This window comes from Hevea brasiliensis, chromosome 16, assembly GCF_030052815.1.
Source record: "Hevea brasiliensis isolate MT/VB/25A 57/8 chromosome 16, ASM3005281v1, whole genome shotgun sequence".
NCBI classification, from domain to species: domain Eukaryota; kingdom Viridiplantae; phylum Streptophyta; class Magnoliopsida; order Malpighiales; family Euphorbiaceae; genus Hevea; species Hevea brasiliensis.
The window spans coordinates 62,723,250-62,748,231 of NC_079508.1; the positions used below are offsets into that span (position 1 = coordinate 62,723,250).

Consider the following 24,982-nt stretch of genomic DNA (forward strand, 5'->3'; position numbering starts at 1 on the left):
TTGGATAGCACAGAGGTCGCAGGTTGTGACGGTCCTGAGTGCAGTGAAAACGGGATTTTGAGTAGTACTCCCATTCCCATGACCATTCATTTTGACCTTGCTGATTACTTTTTGTAAAGTTGAGACCTTTTTGGAAAACATCCAGCCAGCTGTTCTTTGATTCTGGACTGGATGATATTTTGTAGGATCTGCTCGCGGATATATATATATATATATATATATATATATATATATCTCCTTTACATGGACCTACCAAACAAATTCGGCTTCAGAAAATGAAATTTCCACCTGGATCTTTCATGCTTTCAATTTTTATTTACTTAACTGGAAAGCAAAACACAATGACAGTGATACCTACATTTTGATATAGCTTATATCCAAGGTACTATTTGTTAATTAATAATACTAATTAAACTCTTCTAATAATACACATTTGTTTGTACCTTATAAATTGTGCTCATAATTCCTTCCTCTTCCATTAAGGGTATCTGGGAAGCACTCTCTACCTGAAAATTTTCTTCATGGCTGAGTTTACAGAATATTTGCAGAGGCTAAGAACTTCTCAGCCTTTCATAGAGATGGATATGAACATACACATGCTGAAGCAGCTTCCAGAGCTAAATCCAAGTATCTTAGAGAATTTCAGTGTCAATGACTTCTTAGTAGACTCTTTCTTGGCCCACCACCAACAACCACCTGAATTTTCTGCAAGCTACGATCACAATGGTCTTTCAAGTACTTTCCATCATCCTGACATCTTGAATTCGGCAACAATTGTTCATGCTGTCGCTTCCACCTCGAGTCAAAATCTTTTCCCTGACAGCTGCAAGAAGAGAAAAGCAGAGGCACAATCAACCAGCAGTTCCAAGAACATTTCTCCTACAGCCTCTACTACCAATACAAAGAAAAAGAATGTGTGTATCTGTCTGTTTCTTGAACCCTTTTTTTTTTAATCTTTTCTTTAAGTTTCAGTTTCTAATTTTTTATCTCTATTTAAATTAAGCTAATAAGTATTTGGTCTTGGTGTTTTCAGAAGTTAGGCAGAGGTAAAAAAGGAAAGAACAAAGAGAAAGAAGTGGATGAAGCGGAAGAAGTTATTCATGTTAGAGCAAAAAGAGGCCAAGCTACTGATAGTCATAGTATAGCAGAAAGGGTAAATTTGCATACAATCATAAAACTGGAGTATCTATTGGTTTAGCTAACCAGCTATCTATCTCTAAGAACATTATGATTATAGTCATGAAGTGAATAATTTGACTGTAATGTTATTTATTATTTTTTCATCAGGTAAGAAGAGAGAAAATCAATAACAAGTTGAGATGTTTGCAGGACCTTGTTCCTGGATGCCACAAGGTAGAACTTTCTTATGAATATATGGACATGTGTGTTTATACATACATGTTATATACATATTTTCTGCTTTTAAACATGAATACTGATATGGGTATATTAATTCACAGTCAATGGGAATCGCAGTAATGCTAGACGAGATAATCAATTATGTCCATTCATTGCAGAATCAGGTTGAGGTAAGCCTAATATCTACAAAATCTGCTTTGACTCTATCTTATAGAAGTTGATGAATACACCTAAAGATTTGGATTAACAGCTCTTTTTCATTGTTATCATTAATCTTTTTTCTTCCCAATATTCAGTTCCTTTCCATGGAGCTTGCAGCAGCAAGTTGTTCTTATGACCTCAACTTGGAAACAGAAACTTCCAAAAAGGCTCAGGTGCTTCTTTAATTTAATCTATTTCTCAAAGTTTTTTTTTTTGAAAAAAAGGAAGAGAAAAAGCCTCCTAAAATCTTGGGTCCTCACTACGCTGCCTTATTTTGTTTGCCTAACCTATTACAAGATATGGTCAATAGATTCTTTTTATTAAATGAAATTATTATATTAGCATATAAATATAGATAAAGAAAAAGCAAGCAAGAAAAGCACTTTTAAGCAGTCACTATCCCACCAAAAACACAAAGACATGTTGAATAAGTGCTGGATGTGCCATTTCATATATGAATCCATTGTATCTCACAACTGACAAGCTCTAACTGGCATGAAATTGATTTTAATTGTATTTATATTCCGGACAAGTAAGAAAATGAAGCATTAATAATGCAGGGAACAAATTCACCTGGGGCACAGGAGAGGCAGAAATGGTGGAGAGAAGGATATGGAGAGCCCGGTTACTTCCAATCTACATGGTCCATTTGACTGGATTTTTGGCCATTACTCTTTTGTTTCTGGCTACAAAAGCATATGATGAACATGCTTCCTATCCCTTTTTCCTGCAAATAAACTGTGTCTCTATATGTGTAGCAGACATGCTAATGATATTTTCATTACTTCACAAAAGGTCCAGAGACAAATACAAAAATAAAAAAAGAAAAAAAAAATCTGTTTATTTGTCCAATTTTAAGAGTTTAATTTTCCTTTCCTTTCTTTTCCTATTTGATTGAGGTAATTTGTGGCTTCTAGTGTTCCTATACATGTACTGATGTTGACCTGTCGGCAAGAGCACTGAACCACAGCTGGTCTTGGATAGATCTTGACTTCTCTTGTATTGCCTTTTTTACATTTTCATTTCCATTAATTATATGTCAATTTTTATGACGCGCTTTTTTTTTTTTTTTGTCATTTGGATGGCTTGGTGACCATTTGTTGCTCAGTTTAACCAGACACTTCCACATGTGATTCCTGGTTTTTTGGCATTACAAGCAAGAGAGAAACCAGCAAAGAGTTTGCAAATGTTAACAGAATCTGATTAATGACCCTATGTAATCAACATTCACTAATAATGATTAATTAGCTATAATTTAAGCATTATAAGGGGCCTATTTGGATAATTAATTGCTGATCCAAACAAGCATTTAGTGATGATTACTTTTGCTGAGTAAAGTTTGAATGTGATCTTTAGCTATTGATAAAAGACATCCTATGGCCAAACCAATTGTGAACAAAAATGTCTGGTGAACAGCTGGACCAACTATGATACAAGAACAGTCCAAAAGGAATAGACTTTAACTTTACAAGTAGTGGCTCTTTCCTTTTATTAGCTTTCTGGTGTCTGTTATCACACCCTCAATACTTATGATCAAGGAAGTGGAAGCAATGTTATTCATGGTCACATGTTGATGGTAACAATTGCTGTTGAAGGAGGAGGAGACATCACCATTTAATCAAAATTGCTTCATTACAAAGGCTTAACAGCATCTGAAACTACACAAGTCCTTGGATAATCACTTCATTTAGAAGTACTTTTCTTTCTTTCTTTTTTTTCCTCTGCAGTTCTGATTAGTTTGTATCAGATGAAAAGCTCAGTTTGCTTTTGGAGGGACAAGTAGACTTTCAAACAGAATCATAGAGAGAACTTGTGACATCCAACATCTAATTAAGGATTATCCAAAAACATGTCCTACAAAAATGTATATATCTATGAACAGAATCTCATGGATGTTGCCAATTCATAAAGCTGAATGATTGTAATGAATAAATGTAGTAGAATAACTATGGGGGCACCAAAGGGGATAAAAAAGGGAAAATAAAGATGCATTGCATCCAAAGATATAAGTTAGAATACAGCTTGTGAATGGGCCATATTATGCTCACAAGAGGATGAAGCAATATGGGTTCAAAGATTTCTTAAATGAAAAATACCTTAAGAAGAATCTTTAAATCAAAATTAGAGTAAAGAGAAAAGTAAATAAAAGTTTATTCTAATATATTGAGAAAGTAAACTATGTTTTATATATTACAAGAAATGATTTGAAAATTATCACTCGTATTTGCTTTCTACAAAAGAATCAAAAGGTTGCTTTGCAAAGGCCATACTGTTCACTTAATTTGATGTATGAATGTACTAACAGTTTACTCTATATATACCTATGCCAATTGCCAAAAAAGAGAAGTGGTTGTGAGTGAAAAAAAATGTACAAATTGGCCACTTTAAGAAACTCAACAATAATTGAGAAGCAAAGCCAAAATCACAGGGATAGACATGTGTATACATATGTGTTCTAACAACAAAGGAGCCATTTATACATATATTTGAATTGACTATCGAGAGATGTTTATGCTTACATGTGTGTGTACATATCACTATATATGGATCCATGTTTGGTTGTCTACATGTCCCTCTTGTCTGTTTGGTTGTCTGATTGATCTTAGTTTCTCCTACATTGTGGAAATGTAGCATGTACATATGCACCCTAACATTATGGCTTCTAAGTGAAAATGCCTCTCTTTTTTATATTCGTAATAGTGTGCATGAATTGGATGTTTTCATCAATTGCATCTCTTCTTCCTGTGAATGCACAGCAAATTTGCTGACCCATTTGACTCTTTTTTTTTTTTCAAAAAAGAAAAGTCTCACTTATGATTGCAGCTCTACTCTACTGTTGATGGATTGATTGAATGAATTTTGACACATAAATTGTAATAATTTAAAAATATAAGGATCATTTCCATCGTTTTTGCCAAATCTTAGGGGCATATTGTAATTTGTCCTCGTTGAAAACGTTGTATTATTATTATTATGACTGGAAAAAAGAAAAAAGCCCAACTTTATTAGAAAAATTGGGCCTTCTAAAGCCGAACCATTTCTACTCCGGCCCATGTATGGAAGCAAAGGGCCCAACAGCATTCAGGTTCAATCGGCACTGGATATGGACGGAGGCCGAGGAGAGATAGTGTGCGTGCTTCCTCTTGTTTGTTGAGAGAAACGGCTCCGGTTTGTTTAACACTCTCACGCATAGCATTAGTATCGTTAATCTTCGATTTAACGGTTTTCAATTCAGCTCTGTTGCCTTCAATTTCTGTATTTCATTACAGACTTAGCTGCAGAGATCGACACTGTTGGATTCAATTTTCTTTAGTAGAAAGGAAAAATGATGTCTCCAAAGCAAACGAGTGAAGATCGAGGATCTCCTCATTTCAGGTGACTCATTACTCTAAACCCTAACCCTAACTTTCTGTTTGGATCCCGAGGAAATGCTGGAGACTCTGCCTAGTAATTGAGTTCATCGCTGCTTTTTTTTTTCTTTTTTCATCGAAGACTTCAACATGTTTCGCATCCTGTCTCGTGGTATTTTCGTGGTATAGTCAAACGTAATGTGTGGTATGATAAATTTGATACTCGTATATTATTTTCTTTTGATATACTTTCTCAGCGATCAAGTAGAGCATGAATGAGACAGAAATGGAGAAGTGGAATGGTTCGTTACTGTGGAACCATTTCTTTTTCCGTATTTTTGAATTAGTTGCTAATCTTGTTACTGTTTGCTTGATTGTCAAGGAAATTGAGGCAAAGGAAAATTGAATAGTGCGTTCCCTCCTGCTTTTAATTGTTTGGTTTAGCTAACCATACGAATAAATGAATAGAACATGAGGTAGGGAAATTATTACATGAAGTTTTTATTGGCTTTTTAATGTTTAGAGTTCACTTAAAAAATAAAGTTCAGTACTAAATGCCCAAGGTTCAGTAGACAAGCAAAAGAATTTCTGATGTAGCCAAAAAAAAAAAAAAAATGACACAAAAGCAGGCTTTTACTTGTTTAAAATATTTGTTACCTATAGAGATCAACATTCTGCCTATTTCTTTGCTTTGGTGTGGTTGACATGGTTTTCACTTTCCAGTTTGATTTCACTTAACTGTGACATTTTAACTTCAACTCTGAATCTTGTTTGATGCTGCAATTTTTGCTCTTTGGTCTAATTGCTCATTCATTATTTAGAACTTGTGTTAGTTGGGAGAATGTGTTGGAACTTGGAATGGCATTATTCATTTTTGTGCTTTTCATCAGTTTGGACCATATTATTTTTTCACTTTAGTTGCCCTTATTAAAACAAATTTGATTCATAACAATGATGTTGTTTTATTGTTTACAGGCACACTCCTTTGCAGATAATCCATATTATTGGAAACTTATTGAGAATATGGTCAGTTTATTCCATGTATCGCTACTTGTCTCAGACTGGAGCTTCAGTTGTACTTTTTATCTTCAGTTGTCTAGTTCCATCATCCATCCTGTTTTTGGCTTTGCAAAAGCCTTGGAAAGGGAGACCACTCTCTAATCAACAGGTTAATTAGGAATACTTCCTTTATTGTAGTGTACAAGTTGAAGGAAAGTGAAATATTAGTTAGCATTCTGCAATTTATACTTCTTACTTGGCTTTCATTGTTGTTCAGGTAGTGCCATCTATCATAAATGGTGCCATAACAGCTCTATACTTCATCTTGTGGGGAAAGGGCCTTAAGTCATGTGGACCACTTAGGTAGGTTTATACTGCTTCCCAAGATCATTTTTAATACTTATGAGTTTCTAAAGTGCTTTGTTCAATTGGAAATACCCTTTTCTTATTCCTAATTTATTAAGAGGTCATGTATGGCAATTTGAGAAATAAGCAACCAGTAGGAATGATATAAATTGGATATTCTAAGTCAAAATCATGTGTATATGTTAGATGCAAGAGGCTCCTAAAAACACAAGTTTAAATACCTAATTATATTAATGTTATGCTCTAAGACTAATGTGGATTCACTCGGACTATCTGGAGTCTTGTCTTTTAAAATTCTTATTCTCCCAATTTTTAGTCAAGGCAATTTAACATACTAAAGCCACACCTAACCTAGCTTTGTCTACTTTCCCCAGAAGACCCCAAGTCCCCAACCCCTTTTCCTCCTCTGTGGATGGCTTTACTCCAATCAAGAAGATTTTGTTCACAAATCTTGCAGGAAATGGTGTATGATGTATGCACTGGATGATAAATTGGTGGATCACCTTTTAATGGTTTGCTATGTGGCAAGGAAGTTATGATGTCTTACACTTTTTGGTGTCTAGTGGTGCTACATTTAGTCTTTAAGATGATGTATTCTTGGTATGGGTTTTGTATTCTTATTTGTTGTTCAAAAACACTGTAATTTTTTTTCAAAGTCTTAGAAATTACATAGACACCCACATTATATTTGTTATGTATTGTTCAATTGTCCTGTATTGGGGCATCTTATTTCCTTGTCCTCCTCTAGGAAAAAGTGAAATTTGATATTATTTTTAAATTTTGGTTTATGTCAACGGAGTGATGAAGTTGTATTGCTTTCTCAAACTGGATATATCTCCTTTCTACATTGATGCAGTTTTTTACGGCTATTGCTGATTGAACCAAAATTTATGAGCTTATGTTATTTATGTTTAACTTGGTGTATTATGTTTTCTTAGTTGTTTCCATTCTGCATTTTATTAGTAGTTAGATAATAGTTTACGTAATTCTTCATTCTGACTCTAGAGCTATATTGGCGGAGTATTCTGGCGCTGTCCTTGGAGTGTTATCTGCTACATTATATGGTCGGAGAAGCCATCTCTGGAAAAAGGTATTTAAAAAAAAAAATCTTAAAGCAAATAAGATTTCGAATTTTATGTTTGACATGTTTTCAATGTGATTGATGTGACATTCATGGCTTATAGATGCTTTCAAAATTCTAAAACCATTTACAATTCTTTGCTTTGTGAACTGCCATTTGATGCTTAATGTATATACTAGAATGGTTCTTTTGTGGTCATATATTGCTGATAGGGAATGAAACATTATAAACTCATTGAATGCCAAATTTGTTATGGTCAGGTACTAAGTATAATAAGGTAAGTATCTTGGTGTGTCTATCTGATCTGATATATCAGTTTCACTTCACCAGTCAATTGCTATCGATGGCTTTGATTAGAAGATATTAGTTGTTTTGTCTCAATTATTCAGTGGTTATTTTTTTTCTTCTACCAGGTGGGTGGGCTCGTTGCAATGTGGGCAGCTTTCTACTTCTTATCTCAAGGGTGGGCAATGGCCACATATTCACCTTTTTATATCCTGGTGTAGATGGAACATTTACCTCATTTAAATAAGCAATATTGCTTTTTTTGGTGGTGTTTTTATTACTTTATTTCTTTCTGTTTGTTTATATTCTTGTGAATTCCAAGAACTACCTTTTGTTAACTTAATGTGAGAATACCATTCAAAGATACTGTTGATACTGAGGATCACACAGAAGAAGTTTTGAGTATGACAGCAATGACAATTCCAATCCTTGCTGGAATATTATCAGCTTTAAGAAGGGTGATTGCACGGCGTGTTTCACTCAAGGTATTGATGTTCATCCACCTATATTATTGTTTGCTTTCCATTTTGGCAAACAATTTGGAGCAACTATTGTTTAATTATTAGCTTCTGCAAAGATATCAGATTGATGGTGGCACCTTATTTATTATGGCCATTCTTTGCTTTTAGAATCAACTTAAAAGGAGGCTTCATGCCATAACCATTACTGCTGCAACGTGTTTCCTGTTTCCAGTGGCCATGTGGGACTTCATCATTGTATGTCTATTTTGACTTGTTGGGAAGTTATTTCCATATTTAATCAATGTGGCTGCCTTGATTGGAAATAGCTTGCTGCTTCCTTTTTTTATTGCAATATTTCAGGGATCAACTTCTGATAGCAGCATAGAGTTGCCGTTTTCAGCTTGGGCATTTCTGAGCACTATTCTTTTTGGAGTTATCTTGATATTTTACGTCGACAGCATTGCAGAGGAGAGGTAACTTTTCTTGATAGCTACCTTTATGCTGATCTTGGCTTTTGGTTTACTAATGATGGGATACTTTTTGATGAATAATTGTCCAGCAACTACCTTCTCTGGACCTACCAAATGACAGTTGTTTACAAATCAAGCATATCTTAGGCATGTGTCATGCTGTAGACAATTTGATTTTTTAAATATCATATGATAAAACATCAAGGGGCACACTGACATTCTATCGACTGTGTCATTTTACTGCTAGTGTCAATTTGGCAGTTGATTATATGGAAAATGTGAAATTACTTCGACCATCCCATAGTCCACTACGCTGGAGGTCCCATGCAAGGAGGCATCCTTTTTATACTTCTTAACATCTTTGCTAATAAAGCCTATAAGCTGGCTATCATTTTTCTTTACAATATTTTATGAGTCTGTGAAACTGCATCAGCCATTTTTATAATTTTGTAGTCTGCTTCTACTTTTGTAATGGCATCATTGCATCAGTCTGGACTCTGGAGAACCATGTATGACAGCCATTGTACACAACAGTTCCATCCTGTTTCTATCACATGAATTTCATTTAACATTTCATAGTCGTGCTTGTTGGCTTGGTTCTTAGGGTCCTCATCCACTTTGTGATTTAAATGATTACACATGTCATTAACTTTTCTTGTGTGTAAGATGTTGCTTCCCTTCAAACTATATCTGTTACAAATACAACAATGTTTAGAATCATATCATGATCATAGGAAATTTCAGGGTTAATTAATTATGAAACCAATTTTGCCCGTTTGTAGATTGCACATGGTTTTCTCTTCTCCAAGGCACTTAATGGTAGCTGGAGGATGCATTATTATCATGGAGATCATCTATAAAATGGACTTTTCTCTACCAGGATTCATTATTTGCTCGTTAATTTTGGGATTTGGTACGTACCAATTCTTTCATTGTGTTCTGTTTGTGGGTGTGTTTATGTGTCCACATATGTGTGTATGTTATTCCTATATTTAGAACAAATTAATCACTCATCAATACAAAAAGAAGCCTCTTTGTTTCTTCCAGTTAGAACTGTATTCATTACCTTCTAGAGTGGAAAGTATTTCCTTTGAATAAGAATAAATCTTATATCCAGAATAAAAGAAGTTAATTGCACAGTTACCAATTATCATTGACAAAATTTCTAGATAATTTAAAAACAATCATGATAGGGTTATCTGCATAGTTGTAACTTAATTATTTTGCAATTGAAAAATTCAAAGTTCAAGAGATGATGTATTTATCTGCCGTAAGTTGTCAAATATCCCTTATATTTATTAATCTATGTCTATAATTTATATAAAAGTACAAATAGGGGCAAACTTGTGAACTGATTAAAAATTTTATGATTAAATTTATCTATTTAAAAAAGATCTATGTTATTGCATTAAATTTTTATTTATAAAATTTTTTTTAATAAATTATGTAAATTTATTATAAACGTGGACACACATGCTACTTTTTAACTCAATTGTCAATGACATTTGAAGTCCAAAACATTTGGGATTTGGTAATCCGCTTCATATAATTAATTTTAATTGCATTGGTTCTTAAATATTTTTTAAATTTAAAGTTTATTACTTTAACATAGTTCTTAACATTTTTGTTTAGGGAACAGTTTTTAAATTTTTAATATATCTATATTATTGTCTTTGAGCAATTGTATTATCAAAATCAAGATTCATCAATAATCTGAATGCAAGTTATAATTTTAACTTTTAGCTCTTTTAATATTGTATACACTCTATCACAAGCTGGTTGCACAAGCCATGTAAAAATATAACTGAAGATATGGGGTGGATGCTAATTCTCTTAATAGCATGTTCGCATGTAATTTATGTTTTATGCGATTGTGGTTGTGTTGTTGGAAGATTGATGTGTACAGCCCTTGGTGTCAATTGGAAAGAATGTTGCACGCACAAGACTGCATTGATGTAATGTTTGTTTCAGTTTTTCTTCCTATGCAGAATTTTGAGTTTTACTATGGTTTTAGTCATGTTGAATAATATATATTTTATAATATTATATTTTTTATTTTTTGCTTTTTCAATCTAATCATTTCTTTCTTTATCCTAAATTAATATTTCAATTAATATGGAAGAAACATATCAAATCATAAAATGGAGTATTAAAGTCATGGAGAATTGCTCATGTTGCATGTGCCGCAAAAACTAGTTTGGTCAATACATAGAACTTGGATTCTAAATTATTGGCCTTGATGCAATTGTGCTACTTAACATGATACATTATTTTCTATTGCGTGGAGAGATTTTTAAACTTGCAGTTTTTTGTTTTTTTTTTTAAGTACTGTCTCTATTTTCCTTTATATTTTTATTAGGGCTTTCAAAGGGAGAAGGATTGCTTCCTTCCTTCCCTTCTATTTTCCTTTTACGGCCATTCTATTTTCTTGCCAAATGATAATTAACTAAAGAAGAAATGGTTACCAAGGTAACTTTGACTGGGACCAGCTGTGATCCCACATAGATAAGTGAATAAATACCTTGTTTATAAAACAAGATGGCAATGGTGTTCAAAATTTTGGCTCATCTGAGTAGACCTTGTTGTACAAATTCAATTTTGGAGCATGACACTTGACAAAAATTGAAAGCTCAAAAACACAAATAGAATGCCAGAAGAAGAAAACGTGCACATTGAGTTGGTCATTCGAGGACCATGAATGTGATCATTTTCATGTTCATCTCTTGATCGGCATAATTATGTGATGCGGAGCATCAAGCAAGTCAAATAGCAATGGAAGCATATTGGTGTGAAAAGAAGGAAAAATATCAATTTTTAGCAACTTTGAACAAGTTGATTTTTTAATCTCCAACAGTCCTAATTCATCTAGGACATCTTGTAAAGACTTCCAGCAGCTCTAGAAATTAGATTAGAATTAATTAGGAAATTTCCTATTCTATTTAAGATTTATTTGTTTTCTACTTCATCTAGGATTTAGTTTTTCTATTTAGTTTATTTCTTATTGTGTTTTAGTTTTAAATTTACTAGAAAGTAGATTTATATTCCTATTAGGTTTAGGAGTCTAAAAACACTATAAATACTCTTATTTACATGTAATTTAGAGACAGATTTTTATCATTAAAAGTCAATTTTTTTACTCTTGTGTATGGAGTGTGTTTCTATTTGAACTTCACGCTACGTCATTATGTGTCCCCATGGTCCCTTGCTTTTGATTGACAGATATATCATATGTCCAATTGCTGTAGGCATTTATGCGGCAACCTCGTTGGAACGAAGTAAAAAGGGTTCTATTCAGCATTCAGATCCTTCAAATGGCATGTTGGAAGAACAATTAGAAACGTCCTCACTTCCAACTTGAAGTGTGCAATGTTTCTCTTTCAAAGTTGTCGCAACTACAGAACACCATGAGCATCCCAGTCCCGTCAGTAAATTGTTTCCATTTTTATATGATTATCTCCATTTCCTGAGGCAAATGAAGGATTCAATTGAATATCGGGGAAAACTGACAAGTCTAGTTGGCATCTCTCACATGCATGATTCTCATTGATGGCTGATTGCTTTTTGTATTGAAATGTATATAGATCCAGTAAATGCGTTTGAAGCGCTCATTTTTTTCTCATCAGTTGTAGCTTTGATGTTAATAAACTTACCAAAACCATTTTATTCTTCTCTCTTTCCCTCCTGTGTGCACCTTTTTTTTGTCCTCTCTCTCTATCACCCCATCTTGGGTGGTTTAACTTGCAAATTACCGTTAATTTCATATATGAATTGTGTTTGTAATTATATTTCTTAACCCATTGAAAGTGGTAATTGGGATTTATGTCCATTAGCTGGAGCTCGGCTTCTGAATAGTAACCGTACATATACTCCTAAGTGACCCAAAAAAAAAAAAGGGTTCAACGTGATCCATCAATTAGTTTGCTTTTAGAAATAATAAATAATGTAACGCGTCATATGATAAAGAGAATGAAGAAAGTTCAATTTCGTGCAGCGAGAAAAGATAAACACGAATGATTAACGAATGCATCTGCTTTCAAATTGGAGAAGTTAATTATATAAACTCCAACGAATCTGTTCAATTGATTCTGCATAAATGAACGAACAAATTACACGCCATGTCTAGTACTTCCGGCACTTTTTGTTAGTGCTTTAGTGATGACATGAGTAACAATTCCAATGGGGCAGAAGAGAAGGCAAAGAGAAACAGAATGTCGAGTCTCAATTTCATTTTCCAATCCATCATGAAACACTTGCCTGAGTAAATCACAAAGATATAAGTGTTAAAGGTGGAAGATAGAGGGAATGGGAAGGAAATAGGGGGGAGAATGATACCTCGCAGCAAATAGATCAACAGCTAACAAGTGAATCCAAGCTGAAGCTAATGTCATCTCACTGGAGAACATCTTAGCAATACCAGATAACTGAGTACAATTAAATCAAAACTTTTAATTACCTTTTTCACAATGACTACACATTGCTTAGAAATTCAAGAAAATAACAGATATTTATGTTTCTGTTCACACCTCTGGTAACCAATATTTACTTGCAAACATTAGTTGTATTGTGTCAGGTGTCCAGGAGAGGTATAGTAGATACGCATACAGAAGTCCAAGCACAACATACGGTATGCTACTTTCCATAGACTTTCTAGTCTGCATTATGCACAATCAAGTCAATCATGTGCATAACTTGAAACAGGCATGGCCGGATTGCTTTCCTAGCCTTCAGTTGATGTTTACAGTCTAGCATAATTTGTCCATCAGAAATCTTGACTTGAAAATACACCGACAAAAATGCAATAATTGAAACCTTTACATAGAACTAAAATGAAATAACATAACATAGCAAAACCAAGATTCAAAAAGAAAGAATATGATCGTAAATAGAACAATGTCTGATAATCATATTCTTCACAAATTTTTGAAATAATACATGAAGAGGTTGACTATTCATATCTCATAATTATTAATTTAAACCACTACCAAAATATAGAGTGATTAAGTTTGATTTCTTAAAAAAGTAGAGGATACCAGTTCTGCTTTAGGAGCTACGACCATGAGAGTGTAAAATGGAAGAACAGCTGCAGTTCCTAAAGTAAAAACATTGCTTGCAATTTGAGAATTTGTCAACCCTGTAATGGAAAGCAATAAGAAAATGATAAGAAACGACTACCACAAGTTTCATTTAGTTGCAATTCTGAGAAAGAGAACATTCCAAGTGATATAAAAAAGATAAATTATATATGCTCTATTCTATTCTTTATTCATTACCATGTAAGAAGCCAATGCAATATGCAGAAAGGATGCAACTCATGCAAGACAATAAACATAACTGGTATCTGAGGACCACCAAATGCCAATTATATAAAAAGAAAAAGAAATAAAAATAATTTTTAAAAAGAAATGAAAACGCTATAAGCATCACATATTCCACAAAGAGAGACTAGAGAACTGCAAGTGGGACGTCGTGTAAACATAGCATATTATTGAATCCAGTAACTGTTTTGACTCCTCCAGGTGGTAGCAGATAGCAAGTAACAATCACAAGCCTCTGAACCTAGCACACACTCAATAATACAAATAACTGGCTTATATGTGTGTGTGTGTGTGTGTGTGTAATGCAAACCTGAACAATGTTCTGCATAGAATCCCCATGCAAAATACAAAGAACAGAAGAAAAGAATTGCTTGGAAATCTACATAAAACAATGAATACAAAGTATTATTGACAAAAAGGAATTACATGATGCATATACTCCGGAGCATTTCTGACACAAAGTGAATCTTGCAAGTTTTGGTCGAATAGTAATTCTTGAACCTCCCAGAAAACTCCAGTTACTAAGTAAGTCAGCTTCCACTCTTGTGAGTTGTTGGCCAAAAAGTTCAGTGCTGTTGCTTTTAAGAGAGAACGAGAATTTTGGACCAACCTTCTCAATTTGCCGCGATCCTATATTCCGCCCTGGGTAGTAAACCTATAAGAAATGAAATTTAAACCTTAAGAAAAGCCTTCAAGCTCATAAATACAAACTTTATTCCCTTTTTTTTGGTCCATTCTTGTGGTAATCCAAACCAAAAGGTAAATTCAGTGCAATAAAGCTACTTTTAGAGGTGAAGACAGCAAAATTCTATAAATCTTTTTCCCATCTAGCATGTAGATGAGATACATATGATCCATAATGAATCATAATATGTACTCTATCACCAATATGGCATCATGAACATTAGTATGCCCAGCACACGTGCACCAGGGAAAGAAAGCAAGACTATACACAATGCACTGCCATAAAAAACAGAGGGATAACAGTTCATGTCTTATGATGTATAAAAGACCAAAAAGAAACAGAAGGGAAAAAAAATTATACTTTTGGGGAAGGGAAAAATAGGAAAGAAAACGATAGATCGCGTAGGAAAATGCATGCACTAAATCAGCGAAATCACCAGACACTGATGTAAATCTGCTGCAGAGGACCCCAAAACTTGATTTCCTTATCAAATGCATATTCCAGGCAGCTGATGATATATAAATACATGGATGTTACTGAATTACAAATCTAAAACATGGGCAATATATCGAATAATGGTAACCCCAAAATATCAATCCAGGAGGTAACAAATGGGGGAAAAAAGCAATATTTGATTTGCAGAAGACCAACTGACTACTTACTTCAAAGAAATTCAATTACCATCTCCAATCCAAAAGAAAAGAAATTCATCCAAAAGCAGCTTATCTAACCCATACCTTGAACGGGATTTGAGGGAGGCACAAGCAAGAAGAGAAAGCCATATCTGGTGCAAAATAGAGATACCCAACAATAATGGACTCTTCATTCGTTTTGCACTAGTAATTAAAGTAAAACGAAAGTACCAAAATCGATGAGGTGGGTATATCCCACTATGAAGGAAATGGGCACGGCAACGCAAAGCTTAGCAAAGAAAGTAAAGAACAAAAAGAAAGCCCCACATTGCGCACTCAAACCGACTACACAAACAGTGAGACTAGCCTAATGAATAGACTAATAACAGAGTAGTAAACAACATTGATGTTAGCCAAAAAAAATAAAAACTGGCAGGAGGAGAGCACTGAAAATTAGATAAAAATTTTTAGACAAGAGCTTAAGATGGACCCACTTGGACAACATTATTTGGTTTTTTGTGAGGGATTCGTAACTGGGTGGATAGAGTTACAATTGGGCTCTTGTCGTTTGTCTTGCACATGGTGTACTTTCTTGCACGTTACAAGGTTTGCTGGGATGTGGTTGCTGATGGACGCCGTGACAGGAGCTTCCTTAAAGAAAAAACAGACAAATTTTGAGATAAAAGATCTCATTCAAGTCATTGTTTTTTGAAATCTTTCATAATAAAATCTTTACAGCTGAAATACACTTCCTGGAATCTGTTGAGAAGTCCCACTTACGAATTTTGCCAGAAGATCAGTGCGCTGGGAGATGGATATTATTTATTTATCCTGTCACTAATAAGAGTAATAATTTTCCTTTTTTTGGCAGTTTGGCTAATTAAATTTAGCGAGTCAAGTTTGAATTCCAACTCATTAGGCTGAGTTTATGGACGAAATAAACGAGTTAGATATTTTAACAATTAAGTTTCAACCCAACTTAAGTTCCACGAAAAATTTAATCAGCTGAGTTTAAACTTTCCAAATTTTGACTTTGGCTTTGCTAATTATAATTCTTTTTCAATCTTTTTTGTTCCCTCCTCTACTTAAAAATATAGTATATTTTTATATTACTTTATTAGCTTAACTAAAATATTAATTTTATAATTTTAAAAAAGATTTTAATATTATTGAATTGCAAATTATTAAGGAATAGAAAAGTTTTTTATTTATATAATTTTTAGAATTTGATAATAAAACAAAACTTGATATGAATATCAACCATTAATACGAATATTCCCCTAAAAACATTTAAAAATAAAACAATAATTTCATTTTGTGATAATATAATCAAATGGGTGATAAGATTTTTTAATTTAGCTTAATTAAAAGTTTAGATGAATTTTTTAATATGAAAATCTATTTCTATATATTCTAATAATTTTTGATAAAAAAAATTAAAATTTAAAAATTTTTTTAAAAATAAATTAAAATTAACAAATAAAAGTAAAACATAAAATAAAGTTTAAAAATAAATTATAAAAATTATCCCTAAACGCTTTGAGTTAATAATGGAAAGAAATTGAAAAAAAAAAAGCTTTTATTTATTTATTGCTCTCGAGTCTAGACCCCGTCAAAACTCATGGACCCTCTAAACTCATTCAACATGGCGGGCCGGGCTGATGAGGCACCGAATGGCAATGGGCCTACAATAAAAGGATTTGTCAATGTCGGCTTAAGAATGACCCGCTTTCCAACCCGGATGGATCAATTTTCACTAGGTTCGGATCTGAATATATGGGTCGACCCCAGTCAGAGCTCCAGACTCTTTTTTTTTTTTTTTTCAAATGCAAAAGTGCAGGTTTCGCCGTGAACATGACAATAGCAAACTAAAAACTTTGGCGGTAGAATTCTCCTGCAGCCAGCCAGCTTTTGCGAAAAATATTTCCAGTCCTCTTAGGGAAAAAACAAGTTCATAAGGCATTTCTCATAGACATTGGCTTTTGAAAAAGTAAATTATATATACGATATTTTAATTTAAATGTACTGTATATATAATTTATTGTCTCTGAAATAAAAGTGTCAAAAAAGGAAATGAAGGATGAATAAGAATGGGCTCAGGGGGATTACTCTCATTACGTAACTCATCTATCATTGCTATGCATCAAAAATAACAATTAAAAATTACACATATTAAGTTGAGTGAAACGTACTCTAATTAATAAAGTCTCATAAATTAGGTGGTTATGTACTTGAGAAGGCAGCCTTATTTCCCAACTACGCCTGGAGTGGAGGAGAAATTATTATGTATAAAAAAATAATATAAAATGAAAAATTAATGAAAAATATATATAATAATTATAATTATTAAAAAAAATTAATTGATGATTAAAATTTAACAGGTTTGCTTGAATAGGAGAAGTAAATGGAAGAGATAAAGACTATGAATAAAAAAATATTCTTTCACTTGATTATGTTACGAAAAAATAAATAAAAGAATTATTTAATTAATAAAATTAAATGTTTGGAGATGTAATAATATAATTATGAAAATATATAAATAAATTAAACTGAAATATATATATATAAGTAAATTAATAAATAAAGATTTTTTAAAATAAAAAATAAAGTATATAAAAAAAAAAAGACAAAGAAAGAGAGATCGTGGAGAGATTCACTGACAGGGGCCCAACCCAAAATGCGGAGCACCAGCGCAGTTTGTAAATTTTCAGTGGAGAAGTCAGACAATGCAGCGGTGGATTATGTTTACACCACTGACGTGGCGTGGGAGGGGACCCACTTAAATTCCTTTACTTTGACACGGTTTCCTCCTTCTCCGGTGCGTAAATGGCGCTGGTGGTCTAAGCAAATAATAAAATAAGCCAAGCTTAGCTGCCTCGGGTTTCTTTTTCTCTCTCTTTCGCGTTATTTTATTTTCTTAGAAATAATGATTTGTCTTAACATCAGTTTCCTGGAATAAAGGTGTAAGATTTTACATGGAAGCCAGCTTGAATGGGGACTACCTCCAGCTGCGTTTTTTCATGTCCGTCTTATTAAAAGTCAAATCCTCAACTTTTCCATTGATTATAAAATTTTGAGAAAAAAAAAATGATTATTAAAAAATTCCCAGCTTCCAAACAGTAATTTTATATAATAATTTTTTTTTTTCCCAAGGAGAGAATGTTTCAATAAAGTTTCTAGGAAAATGATAGATGCTATTTTGTTAAATCAAAGCTTTCACATTAGAGAATTTTCTCGCCCACTATTTATGAAAATTGGAATCATTTCATTCACCGAAGTAAAATGCAATTCTACGAAAATTCTGTGCTTAACATATGAAAAACATAAAAATCCTTAATTTATATTTACGCGTTAACATTATTTTATTTAAAAAACCACTATATAATTATGTAAAAATGAGAAAATACGCCACCGTTTTTAGAATTTCTTTTTTACCGAGTCCGCAGCTACCCAAAGCCCAATCCGCCCACCTCTATAAATCCGTCTTGGCCCCTCTTCCTTCTGTTCTTCCTCGTGGCACCTTTCCTGGCTTTCTTCAACCGGAGGATTACTCCAGGTAACCTTCCTTTCCTCTCTCTCTCTCTCTCTCTCTCTCTTACACAACTGTAGATTCGTCTGTAGATTTGTGGCGGTTTTGCGCTTTGAGTTCAAAATTTCCCTTCACAATAAGCAGATCTGGACTTGCTATTTTGTTCTAGTTGTTTTTTTATCCTAACAGTTTTAGTCAAATGTTAAAATGAAAGCTATGATTTTCTAATTTTATATCAGATCTGTCTACTCTTAGCTGTGTATTTTCGTTTTCTGGGTGACTTTGAGCTGTTCCATGGTTATGCTGTTAGTGATCTTATTCCAAACGGTTCCTGTACTATTGTTTTTCATGGTTTTTTCCTTCTCTCTGTCCCTTTGTATATGTATAGGTTTTTTTTTTTTTTTTTATTTGTTCAACTAAAGGGGGGAAAAAAAAGAGGTTGGGTTTTGAAAATTTCTCGTGTTTTAGTAGCTTGATTTGGTTTGGATTGGTAGATTTGACTGGCTTTGTGAGTGTGACATAGAAAAGTTTTGTTCTTTTTCTTTTTAGTTTTTAGGAAGGTTTGAGGTTAGATCTGTGGTCAAATATATCTTTGATCAAAAGTGGAGAAGAATTTGAGAGAAGAAAGAAATCAAAGCGAATTTAAAAGTTCTTTTCATGTTTATATTCTTGGTTATAGAAATCTAAGATACAAACTTAACAAAATTAAGCCTTGTGATTGGATATGATAATTCAAACTTTTTTTAATTGCTTTTTGTGATGTGAAGTAATATTGTTTTGATTGGATCTGGATTTATGATGTTATAAGTAATTGTGTTATGGTGATCTGCTCAGCAGCTCTTTTGTATATTTAATACGAGTCAAATGGTTAATTGATATTCATAAATGGTTGCACAGACTTAATATCTTCTTTTAATCCACACGGAATCAGTTTTGTGCATGATTTATCTGACATTTATGTATTGTTTGTTATGTTGATATGGACAGGCGTTCTGTTGTAGAATAATCGTCGAAATTTGAAGATGAATCAGTTTAATCTTCATAAGAACGCCATTGCCTCCTGTGATCAGACAGAGACTAGAGGCTTGGTTTCAATATTTGATTCCAAGGGTCCTGTTGTTTGCCCCAAACCCCGTCGAGTTGGAATTCTAGCTAACAATCCCAGCAGGCCTTTGAGATGGCACATGAGGTAAAACAATATTTTCTAAGTAATGTTTTTGCTCTCTAATTGAAGTTTACAACTCTTGAGTGTTTTAATGTTTGGCGGTTTCTTTTAATAACAGTCATCAAGCTGAGATGTGTGATTCAAAAGCTGGGGCAGAGCTTCTGGACATTATCCTCATGAAGGTAAATTATTCTTATTCCACTTCTTTTATTTTTCCTTTTAACTCTGCTGCGTGAGGATAGTATTGATAAATGCATAAAACCATATGATGTTCTTTTTGGAACAATATTTCCCAATTAAAATTTGTCTTCTCCAACACATACTTTGTGGATATAATTTCTTTTGCAGATCAATTACGTTCTTGATGGGCATCCTTTTGAGTTGTACTTATTATTTTGTTAGCTTATTTAGTGAGCATTATTTTTTTTCCCCCTCAGATAGGATAGTGTAGGTTGTTGGTCAATTTTGATGTTTGTGCAAAATTGAGATTCTTATTGATTGGGGCCTTTCTACTAACAGGATGGTCATGGGACTGAACAATCTGCAAACCATGTAGCCTCGCCACTGCCTTTTTTTTGTGGGTCTCCTCCTACCCGGGCTGCTAACCCAGTAATCCAAGATGCCCGATTTGGAGATGAAAAACTTACTCCGGTGTCACCATTGTTGATTCCATCACCTTCAAGTTTATCTTCTCCAACATCACGCAAAGGAGGGTGTGTGAGAATGAAGTTTGGGCTTAAACCAGCTGCAGTTAGAGTAGAAGGATTTGATTGCCTCAATAGGGATCATCAAAATTCCAGTATCCCTGCTATGGCTTAGAACTCATAAAAATTAAGTGTACATATAAGGAAGTTAAATTGCCACTAGATTCACAAAACTCAGCAGACTTAACAAGAGGGAATTTTGAATCTTTTTGGGGAGAGTTAAGAATTGCTATAATTAGTGTATATATATGATATGGTTTTGCTGGTGATTATTGCTAATTTCTCTGTAATTAGTTTGGTTGAAGAAAGAAGTGAAGGGGCAAACCTTGTGTTCTTCAGAGAGGTTTGAATGTGTTTGAGAGCTTAGCTCTTTTTGTAATGTAAGATAAGAGGGTTAGTTTTTGGGAGGGTCATTTGATGATCACCATGAAAAAATTTGTGTATAGTTCCTATTGGTGATTGAATTTTTGTCATTTACTCTGTGAATGTAATTCAGTAATTGTAATGTCTTGATCCTTCATTCCATCCTTTCATTTGTACTCGTTACCATTCTACTTTAATTTTTCAGTGAAAAACTGTTTCATCTTTTCCAGCATAGTCCTGCAAGAAATGATTAAGAATTTCTATTTTTACTGGTAGCATGCTTCAAAACATCAAACAAGTGGTTTCTTCAACAGGTGGGTTGATCTTCAACTGGAGCAAATTGGTAAGATTCTTAAATATGGTCACTGTTACTGCAGCAGCTTTTTGAAAAGTGTGCATATGATCAGGGACCTTGTTAGTTGCATTAAAAAACGAAAGAATTCCAATTCCCTGGATTTTTTTTTTTTAACATACTTGTCCACATGGCATAACTCTCAACATCAACATTCAACATTGCCAATTTAATACAAAGAAATTGTAGTTTAAACAATTGTAAAAGAAGACATTTTTCTTGTTCTCAAAAAAAAAAAAAAAATCTTTTTGAATAAATGATGAAAAGAATTTAGTATGGCAAAGCACTATCCATAAAAGAAAAATTAAATTCCAATTGAAAAGTCGCAGGGGACTGGTTCTTTTGCTTTCGCTCAAAGAAAGCCATAACCTGATTTGACCAGTAATTTTCTACCTTTAGAGAAGTTCCACACCTGTCTATCACTTCTAATAGAATTATGAATCCTTATCATAATTTCTGGTTTCCGTGTTGGACAGCCTGTGATTCTTCTGTCATTCTCTTCCTCAAATTTGATATTCTTTGGCGGTATTTATTCTTTTCTTTTTTTTTTTTCAACTTTGTTTATTTAAAACAAATGAATCGAACTTAACACACTCTAAAAATTAACTCACCCTATTTCAAATTAATATAAGATATTAATATACCTTTCACACTCAAAATCAAATATTTAGAGTGTGATAAGAGGCCTAGGAAATTTTTGACAGACCTTAAAAAAATGAATAAGGTGCAACTCACTCCTAAAAGCTATCTTAAAAGAGAAGACTGAGTAAAACTTTAAAAAAGACGCATCACCCTGTCCCACCTTTTACGATAATAAAAACAAATATATTATTTTTTTGGTGAATTCTTGATGTCATATGACTATATCTACTTTTATGAATTGAATCCAATTTCTGATTCTTACTCCTTCAAGCTAACTGATAAAACGTCCCCGTCTTGAAGCTAAATGGGCCTCTGTAAAACGCGCAAGAAGATAGGAAATTTACTAACTTGTAAATGCAGCATTGCAGTGATTTTCCTTCAAAAGATATTATAATTCCTGCAAAAAAATTTAATCAATTGTTCATACATTATCTTTCAAATCGCAGAGATTTCGAAATGATCCATATTATCTCCTCCTGTTTTTCCCTCTGCTGCTTGTGCATTTCAATATTTCATGGGAATACTGTTCTTTATAGAATTGCATCCATGTAAAATAGATAGCGTTTTCAATGTAGGGTACGTCCGGCTATTTTTACCCATGATCGGATACTTGCACACCCATCAACTTATTTTGAATTTCATTTAGTTAGCCTTGGTAAGGCTTCACCTTTGATTTGTTCTTGCTTGGATCATTCTGCTATTGGTCCAGAGGACTTGAATTTTCACGGTTATCAAATTTGATGTTCAAATTTGATGGGCTTTTCTTTTTTGTCGCACAAATGGGCTTAGCCTTCTTAATGCTCAGTGATCTAGTATTGTCTTCATTAATTACTAATACCTTAATGATCAAAAAGAAAATGAGAAAGCAGGATAAATTTTAATAATTGTCCTTGAATTTATATGTTACAATATTATAGTTATTCAATTTAAAAATATAATATAAAATCTTTTTAATTTTCAAATTTTACACAGTAAAATTTCTCTAACCTCCAATCACCGGTTTTCAATTAGACGTTAACCTGGACAGCTCTAACGTAATGTTTAGTTATCATTTTTCTTTCATCTTTTAAGTTATGTGTAATTAAATTTTTCTACTCTCTATAGAGAAAATAATTTCTCATGTGTAGAGTGAATAATTTTACATTTTTCATAAGAAATAAAATAAAAATATTGACTAATCGTCATGCTGGATTTGTTCACGTCGACATCTAACTAAAAAATCAATAATTGAAAGTCAGAAGAATTTTACTGTATAAAATTTAAAATTAAAAAAAATTTATATTACATTTTAAAGTTAAAAAACTATAATATTAGAACTATATAAATTCAGAAATAGTTATTAAAATTTATTCCAATAAACGAGCAAATACTTTTTCATACAAAGTTTTCACGCATCAAGTTTTCGAGATCCATACCACAACACATCATAATCCAGATCCACTTCTTTTAATCTTCTGGGATTGTTTGAATTACATCAAATTAATGATTTTTGATACCATTCACACCTCGAGGCACAACAGAACGAGAGGACTTGGATTGGACTGTTATACCATTTTTAATATCTTCAAGGATCTTACTGCAAATTAATTAGTGGGCCAAATTTTCAGACTTGGGCCTTTCCTATATCTTTCATATAGCGTTGATATAAAAATAAATGGTGCAATGTTGTTTATGTGTTGCTATATTAATGTCATGTATTTGTCATGTTTATATTATTTAATGATAATTAATAATTTAATTTATATTTATTAATAAAACAAAATATTAAATATCAAATTGATAAAAATTAAATAATAAAATTTCATGTGTCAAAATATTAAATCACATAATATTTTTGTATGCTTTTCCCTAAAATAATTACTTTTTCTTTACCTTCATTTTCCTCCCCTCACCTAATTCACTCTTATTCATGCATAGGGTACGAAAACAAGTTAGGCAAGGCAGCATTCCTCAAAACTCATGTATCATTAGGGATCATTATCTTTACATTTTTTACTCATATATATATATATATATATCATGCAATGGTAAAAGTATAATTCAAATGGGAAAGTAAAACCATTGAAAATAGTGCAATAGCCCATGATATAACTATCATAGTATAAAGAAAATAGTGGAATTGGCTTATCAAGTTTGGAGATTACTTTGAAAACTCAACTAGTTTAATTATGAATAGATTGAAAAGTATTAACATAGAGCCGACCTATCTCTTGGAACATGGAAAATTAATCCATACCCCCAAATATTTCTTGAATGGGTTTTGATTACATTTAATCCATATTTATTAGTCACCTCGTCATCATCATGATAGATTAGTGTATAACAGTGAACATTTGAAAAAAATAAAAAATTACCCTTGTCCATCAAATCAATACACAACCATACTAATTATGAAAATGGGGTTATTTCTCACATTTTTATCATTTTTTTTTATTATTTTTTTAAAAAGTAAAGAAATATACTTACACGAATCAATGATAAGATTGAATTATTATTAAAATTATACCTTTATTTAATTTTTCTTTACTATGGAAACAATTCTGTGACATTAATTTAAATCGTTGTCTTTGTCTCCTTCTAATTATTAACATTTTTAAACTAAAGTTTAAGCATATTAAAAAATATATATCTGTAAATGTTATTGAACTGAAGCAAAATGAGAAAATGACTGAAGTCAAAACATTTGGCCTTTATAAGGAAATAGTGAAAATTAAAATTAATATTTATTTCTTAAAAAATTATTACCACTTATATATTCAATTAATGATAATAAATAAATTATTATTTTAAATAAAATTTATTGTTTGTAAAATAAAAAAGAGTGTGCAGATAGATTAATCAAATACTGATAGTAACATTACATTAATCACATCAACAAATATTATGATTTTTTTTTTTATCATCCAATTGATTTATCTATATAATTTTATTAAAAGAAAGAAAAACCTAAACTCGTTTGTTTCCGCGAAATAACTTTTATATAGAAAATGTTTTTTATAAAAATTGTTTCCTAAGAAAATATT

At 32.6% G+C, this 24,982-nt stretch overlaps 4 protein-coding genes across 7 annotated transcripts; 3 read left to right on the forward strand and 1 right to left on the reverse strand.

The window, feature by feature from the left end:
- Positions 1-281: 281 nt before the first annotated feature.
- Positions 282-2,588, forward strand: LOC110637846 (transcription factor bHLH75). Its single transcript, XM_021788199.2, has 6 exons — positions 282-914; positions 1,034-1,153; positions 1,288-1,353; positions 1,461-1,529; positions 1,656-1,733; positions 2,121-2,588. Exons 1-6 carry the CDS (start codon positions 522-524, stop codon positions 2,211-2,213), a joined length of 819 nt encoding a protein of 272 aa, XP_021643891.2. The 5' UTR covers positions 282-521; the 3' UTR covers positions 2,214-2,588.
- Positions 2,589-4,683: 2,095 nt separating this feature from the next.
- Positions 4,684-12,243, forward strand: LOC110637873 (uncharacterized). Of its 2 annotated transcripts, XM_058137642.1 has the most exons (11): positions 4,703-4,728; positions 4,830-4,935; positions 5,886-6,078; positions 6,187-6,272; positions 7,281-7,365; positions 7,770-7,848; positions 7,996-8,126; positions 8,271-8,357; positions 8,463-8,575; positions 9,355-9,485; positions 11,818-12,243. In XM_058137642.1, exons 2-11 carry the CDS (start codon positions 4,886-4,888, stop codon positions 11,928-11,930), a joined length of 1,068 nt encoding a protein of 355 aa, XP_057993625.1. In that variant the 5' UTR covers positions 4,703-4,728; positions 4,830-4,885; the 3' UTR covers positions 11,931-12,243. The 2 variants fall into 2 exon arrangements, with proteins under 2 accessions (XP_021643935.2, XP_057993625.1); XM_021788243.2 differs by having other exon boundaries at positions 4,684-4,935; positions 11,792-11,926.
- Positions 12,244-12,586: 343 nt separating this feature from the next.
- LOC110637835 (protein ABA DEFICIENT 4, chloroplastic) lies at positions 12,587-15,965 on the reverse strand. Of its 3 annotated transcripts, none has more exons than XM_058137644.1 (6): positions 15,310-15,965; positions 15,009-15,080; positions 14,314-14,529; positions 13,603-13,703; positions 12,905-12,993; positions 12,587-12,826 (listed from the first exon to the last, which is right to left on the reverse strand). In XM_058137644.1, exons 2-6 carry the CDS (start codon positions 15,067-15,069, stop codon positions 12,679-12,681), a joined length of 615 nt encoding a protein of 204 aa, XP_057993627.1. In that variant the 5' UTR covers positions 15,070-15,080; positions 15,310-15,965; the 3' UTR covers positions 12,587-12,678. The 3 variants fall into 3 exon arrangements, with proteins under 3 accessions (XP_057993627.1, XP_021643870.2, XP_057993626.1); XM_021788178.2 differs by lacking the exon at positions 15,009-15,080 and adding an exon at positions 13,096-13,224 and having other exon boundaries at positions 14,314-14,542; positions 15,310-15,602; XM_058137643.1 differs by lacking the exon at positions 15,310-15,965 and adding an exon at positions 13,096-13,224.
- Positions 15,966-18,603: 2,638 nt separating this feature from the next.
- Positions 18,604-21,129, forward strand: LOC110637866 (uncharacterized). Its single transcript, XM_058137938.1, has 4 exons — positions 18,604-18,760; positions 19,721-19,922; positions 20,017-20,080; positions 20,418-21,129. Exons 2-4 carry the CDS (start codon positions 19,756-19,758, stop codon positions 20,715-20,717), a joined length of 531 nt encoding a protein of 176 aa, XP_057993921.1. The 5' UTR covers positions 18,604-18,760; positions 19,721-19,755; the 3' UTR covers positions 20,718-21,129.
- Positions 21,130-24,982: the final 3,853 nt, after the last annotated feature.

Excerpts from the sequence above, each read along its gene's own strand:
- LOC110637835 (XM_058137643.1), bottom strand. The coding sequence starts at position 15,069 with ATGCATTTGATAAGGAAATCAAGTTTTGGGGTCCTCTGCAGCAGATTT. Across the intron at positions 13,704-14,313 it reads CTCCGGAGTATATGCATCAT|GGTTGACAAATTCTCAAATT; the intron begins GTAATTCCTTTT and ends TTTCCATTACAG. Across the intron at positions 13,225-13,602 it reads TAGCTCCTAAAGCAGAACTG|ACTAGAAAGTCTATGGAAAG; the intron begins GTATCCTCTACT and ends TGCATAATGCAG.
- LOC110637866 (XM_058137938.1), top strand. The coding sequence starts at position 19,756 with ATGAATCAGTTTAATCTTCATAAGAACGCCATTGCCTCCTGTGATCAG. Across the intron at positions 19,923-20,016 it reads CCTTTGAGATGGCACATGAG|TCATCAAGCTGAGATGTGTG; the intron begins GTAAAACAATAT and ends TTTTAATAACAG. Across the intron at positions 20,081-20,417 it reads TGGACATTATCCTCATGAAG|GATGGTCATGGGACTGAACA; the intron begins GTAAATTATTCT and ends TTCTACTAACAG.
- LOC110637873 (XM_058137642.1), top strand. The coding sequence starts at position 4,886 with ATGATGTCTCCAAAGCAAACGAGTGAAGATCGAGGATCTCCTCATTTC. Across the intron at positions 6,079-6,186 it reads GACCACTCTCTAATCAACAG|GTAGTGCCATCTATCATAAA; the intron begins GTTAATTAGGAA and ends ATTGTTGTTCAG. Across the intron at positions 6,273-7,280 it reads AAGTCATGTGGACCACTTAG|AGCTATATTGGCGGAGTATT; the intron begins GTAGGTTTATAC and ends TTCTGACTCTAG.
- LOC110637846 (XM_021788199.2), top strand. The coding sequence starts at position 522 with ATGGCTGAGTTTACAGAATATTTGCAGAGGCTAAGAACTTCTCAGCCT. Across the intron at positions 1,154-1,287 it reads GTCATAGTATAGCAGAAAGG|GTAAGAAGAGAGAAAATCAA; the intron begins GTAAATTTGCAT and ends TTTTTTCATCAG. Across the intron at positions 1,530-1,655 it reads CATTGCAGAATCAGGTTGAG|TTCCTTTCCATGGAGCTTGC; the intron begins GTAAGCCTAATA and ends CCCAATATTCAG.